Here is a 5,000-nt window from a genome sequence, read left to right on the forward strand (position 1 = left end):
AAGTAGAGATTTGGATTTCGTATTTTCACCTTGTATTAACCACAGGGACCTCATGCATGGTTACACTCCCGTATTCAGCTTTCGTTCAAACGCAGATGCAACGTCCGCAAATAACCGTCATCACCTGGTGCCATTTACAATACAAGGGGGAGAATTTGACCTCGATGACAGAAAATCGTATACACCGTCAACAAACGTAATAACTCCCTGCTGACTATTTTACTGCTGATAAAGGTAAATTAACCCCCGTGAGAAAGATTTGTGAGCTGATATTTCACTTTTATCAATCAAACGGTTTAGCGTTCCACACTCAAAACCCGTTCGGTCGTGGTCTTCTGTTCTTTTATTATTAGGGATGAAACCCTTTACTTGGTCTAAAAATATTTGCTGTCAGTAGCGGTTGTCGAACGTTTTACTTACCCGAATAACAGGGATCAACACGGGAAAACGAGAGAATAGTCCCTGTATATTTTTAAGTATTTATTTTCTTGAAAGACCCTAAAAAGTTGATTGACGCAAAGATTCCCGTTTCTAGGGTTCTTTTTAGCACAGTTTGCATTTTTTATTCAGATGTCGTGCAGGCTGCACCATCTTCCACTCCTTTTCCTTCTTGTGTGCAGGGCACATTCTGCTCAAACTGGAAATTGAGTCAGCAAGCCTTGCAGTTTTAGCTAGATATTTTCAAGATATTTAGTCAGATATTTCCGTATGAGGGTTAAAGGGATGGCGCGGTGGTGAGAACACACGCCTCCCCCAATGTGAGAAGGAAGGGGGTAGTTTCTAAAGAAACTGTGGTGCTGCGTCGTTGGGAAAGTAGTATACAAAAATTTGGTTTTATCAACGGAGTTGATAATGTAAATTGACCACCGTACAGAGATTCTAAAAGCTGACGTTTCGAGCGTTAGCCCTTCGCCAGCCATTAAACCAGAAATGTAATGGTGATATATTCTTCAATGGCACCGCATGCCATTGATGAAAAGGAAGCAGCTTCGAAATGCGGGTCGAAATGTTCCGCTTTACGAATCATTTCTGGTGAATACCTGAACGAAATGCCCTCTTGATCAGCCGGTATTTCAACTACATCTGCGTTACAAAGATGCTGTCACAGGAATCCTCCCCTACCCAGTATCTGCTCTTTTTTCCAGCTATACAGGCCCAAGTGTTAGGGTTAGGGTGGTAGAAGTGTGGATAATTGAAGATGTTGACCTCTGGTTAGGGATAGCGGCTTTCATTGCCCTTTTTGACAAGAAAGCTGTGTTGTGAGCCCGCTCATAGGAACGTCGTCATCTTGCTCTTTTTTTAAATGAGCAGTGGCATTTTCGTATTGACACTTAAAGAACATCTGAATAATGTTTTCGGGTTTTAGGGTTTAAAAGGCAGAACAAAAAGAATGTGCAGATCAGTTAAAAATTAGGACCCTTTAATATTAATTTTAAAAAAGGGAAATGTTAACTTGTCTGATATATTTATTGCAATCCTTCTTAATTGGTTGCCTGAAGAAACAAAAAAAATCACTCTGATCCTCTCTCTACTTACCGTGCTTTTAGATGGAGCAACATTGAATGCAGTGAGTTTTATTAACCCCAACCTGTCTAATCTATCGCCTGAGGTCTCTGTGTCCCGCCCGGCTGTGAGGGGAATAATGACGCAGGTAACGTATAGTTGTACTGTCTAGTCACTCGTTCCATATCCGCAGGGATGTGTTGCGAGTAGTTTTATTTGAAAATAAGAAGTGAAGTAAGAAAACAAATGGCAATTATAATTCAACACTGCCGAAGTATCTTAAATATTTGAAGAATATGCCTTCTTGAACGTTGTTGATCTGTTCTAACAGTGGTGTGTTTATGCTCATCACTGTTTGTGTTGATCCATCGTAATGCATAGATCGTTACACGGCATTGCAGTTTTTATACATTAATTTATAAATTAAGTCATGTTCAATTTAAATGCTTACCAAAAGGAAGTTAGCCGATTAGGTCTATTCACTGATTTAATTTTAACAGATTCATGAGAAGACTGACGACCTGGAGAGAGGCAATAGGACAGCCAGAGCTCAAAGCTTGCAAACTGGAAATGCGGGAGCACGACTGGGATGCGGTGTCATCTTCTATAGCACTTACACTTAGTCAATCATGGCGTAGGCGATAAAAGCGACTAACCATGCTATTAGATGCCGCCATAGTTTGCTGAAAACATTACATTAAAAAAGGCCACAAAAAGAGATCCGGACTCGTTTCTAACATTCCATAGAATTTAGTGTTTTAAAATCGTTTTTATTGTAAATTACTGTAAATTGTAAATGTAAAGCGCCATGGACAGCGATACATGGATGTGAGCGCTATATAAATAAAGTTATTATTCTTATTATTACTATTATTACTATTATTATTATTATTATTATTATTATTATTATTATTATTATTATTATTATTATTATTATTTAATATTATTATTTCTGTTTCAAATGTAAATTTTAATGATCCTTAATCGACTTTGTGGCCAACGACATCTGGCTATTGTGCCGTTCTTCGACGGTGCATTAGTTAGCTACCAAAACGCGCGGAGCTAAGCTCTTTGCAACGCAATTTCTGCATGATACTGCAAGCAATTAAGCTTAGCCGATTTCCTTGTTTGGTTAATGGCATTTGAAATCTAAAACGGATCTCAGCACGCATCACGAAAGTCCTATTGTCGGGAAAATGTGAAAAATCATGCACTTTTGGAAGTCAATATCCAGAGCTGCTTTGTAGAAGCGTGATAAATCCTTTTCAAAATCTCTGACAACTTTCAGCGTAAATTTTAACGGTGTAACGCATTTGTGAATGAAAACAATATCCAATAAAACTGTTACATCAACGCAGCTCAAGTTCATGTGATGTTTCTAATTCCTTAATGAATCCTTAATTATATAACGTTCTATGTAGGACTGGTGACAGCAACGACTCTTGTAAACGTCTTTTTTTTTATTCCCCGATCACTTTTGACAACAAAGAGCGAAACGAGATACCATAACGGAGAGCTTTGTCACATACCCTTAGTTTAGTCTCCCACTCCCATTACCCTCCTTTTCTATAACTCCGAGAGATCCCCCGTCTTTTTTCATAAAAGGGCGTCCATAGATTCAGCCCTTAAAAACTTGTTTGCGTTTAAACTGTACTTTCCTTCAACCAGACGTTGTTTGTAAACAGTATTATGATGTTGCAAACAGTTGCCGACGATTCGGCAAGATCATTGAAGATATGACTTGAAGAAACGCAACTCTGATGAATTGGGAAGGTCTTCTGGTTTCAAGTTGACACTGCTTCGTGGAGTTCAAGTAAAACATTACACGCCACACCACACTGATCCACCTAACACCTCACGAGGGCTTAGCCGCCACTACTCCATCTACATGGAGTAACCCGGCCTGTCACCAACAGACTCTTAATAATTCAATGTGCGTTTGAATCATGAGCGCGCTTTTTCATATGAGGCAAAAGAAGAATAATGATTGCTGAAGCAAAAAACACAATAATGAAGAACACCATAAATGCTTTGTCAACGATGTTGGCTGCAATCCTGCATTCGGCGGCTCGTTTTTCTGATTCTTTGTGATCATTGACAGCTGAAGTGATCATCTCAAGTTCAGACGACAATTGATTCCGTTTGCTTTTCCTCTTTATTAACTCGTTTTCTGCTAACTTGTGATGCTGGTTTATAATTCCTATATCAGATTCGGAAATAGTCTTAAATGAGAGCAGTCGCACATCATTTGTCTGTGAATTTGTCTGCGTTTCATCAGGATCTCTGCCTTTGTTTTCCGTGACATTATAAATGGACACATCGCTATCACGTTCAGCTCTTCCTCTGAGCTCTTTGAGGAACCCAAAAGGATTTCCCATACGCCATTTATTATTGCAGTGTTCCTTTTGGCCACTAATGTTTGTTTCGACACACAAAAGGGGAGCTACTCGATAAAAGAGAAATTTTCGCAAGCCAGGCGACAAACCACGTCCATACAAATAACTGTAATAAACCTTCAAACTGATTCCAGTGGCAATCAGAGCAAGTGATACTTCGATCATAGAACTGGTGAAAAACATGCCTATCACAGGAACAGCTTCAGATGTAGGTGGTATGCTCTCTGCAACAAGCAGCAGAAACACGGTCATACTCAGCAGTACAGTGATCACGAATGAAAGTCTCTCGCCGCACTCCACGGGAATGTAGAAAGAAAAGAAGGCAAGCAGAGCTATAATAAAATTTGGGATGATCAAGTTGTACGTATAAAACAGAGAGCGCCTTTCCAGATTGATGACAAAGGTGATGTCAGGGTAGAGCTCATCGGGGCAACAGTCGTACTTGATAACGTTCTTCTCGATTTCAATTAACGTAATCTTCCACTCTCCGTTGTCCACTTTGTCCTTAGCTACTGGGGCGTTTTCCCTCTTTCGGAACAGATCAAGTTGCCTGGAATGGAAAAGCCAAGAACCAAACTTGAGTTTGCACATTTGTTCATCATATGGAAAATCACGGACGTCAAAACGACAAGATGTTTTGAACACGAACGGTGCAGCCCAGTAGCAGTAGCCATCGTTGCGCACGCGGATCCTCGTCTTCACATTGTCCATTCTCCCGTCAAACTCTTCAAAGACGCTACAAAGTGGGGAAAAATACAAGGAGACAATCAATTCTACATTTAGTCCAATACATTGTTTCTTCTTTACTCTTTGAGTGCTTTGAATCTGAAGTTATCATCGAAAATTTCCTCGTTACACGATCGATTACGAAAAAGTCAATTTTTCTTTTGCGAAAGTGTTGAAACGTAAAAGTAACTGAGGATTTAACTAGCCGGCTATGATAACGAAACATTTCCCGCGATATAATTTACTTGATCCTGAGAAAACCATGCAGACCAACATAATGCAGGGGACAGAAGCGCAAAAATTATCCAAGGACTTACTATTGAAATGTTTTTGGATGAGATACGTCATGATCGAATTGTTTCGACGTATGGAAAG

The 5,000-nt window shown here is 39.7% G+C and overlaps 1 protein-coding gene and 1 long non-coding RNA gene across 2 annotated transcripts in view; one reads left to right on the forward strand and one right to left on the reverse strand.

The window, feature by feature from the left end:
* Nucleotides 1–1,251: 1,251 nt before the first annotated feature.
* Nucleotides 1,252–4,848, forward strand: LOC138056671 (uncharacterized). The gene is made up of 2 exons (XR_011133505.1): nucleotides 1,252–1,651; nucleotides 2,004–4,848. It is a non-coding gene; the product is annotated as an uncharacterized lncRNA (long non-coding RNA).
* LOC138056667 (neuronal acetylcholine receptor subunit alpha-10-like) overlaps nucleotides 2,944–5,000 on the reverse strand; it is a 6,950-nt gene continuing 4,893 nt past the window's right edge. The window contains exon 5 of the mRNA XM_068902527.1: nucleotides 2,944–4,635. Within this exon, the coding sequence (XP_068758628.1) occupies nucleotides 3,432–4,635 (1,204 nt within the window). The 3' untranslated portion in view covers nucleotides 2,944–3,431. The remainder of the gene's footprint in view (nucleotides 4,636–5,000) is intronic.

This window comes from Montipora capricornis, chromosome 7 (genome assembly GCF_036669925.1).
Source record: "Montipora capricornis isolate CH-2021 chromosome 7, ASM3666992v2, whole genome shotgun sequence".
Lineage (NCBI taxonomy): Eukaryota > Metazoa > Cnidaria > Anthozoa > Scleractinia > Acroporidae > Montipora > Montipora capricornis.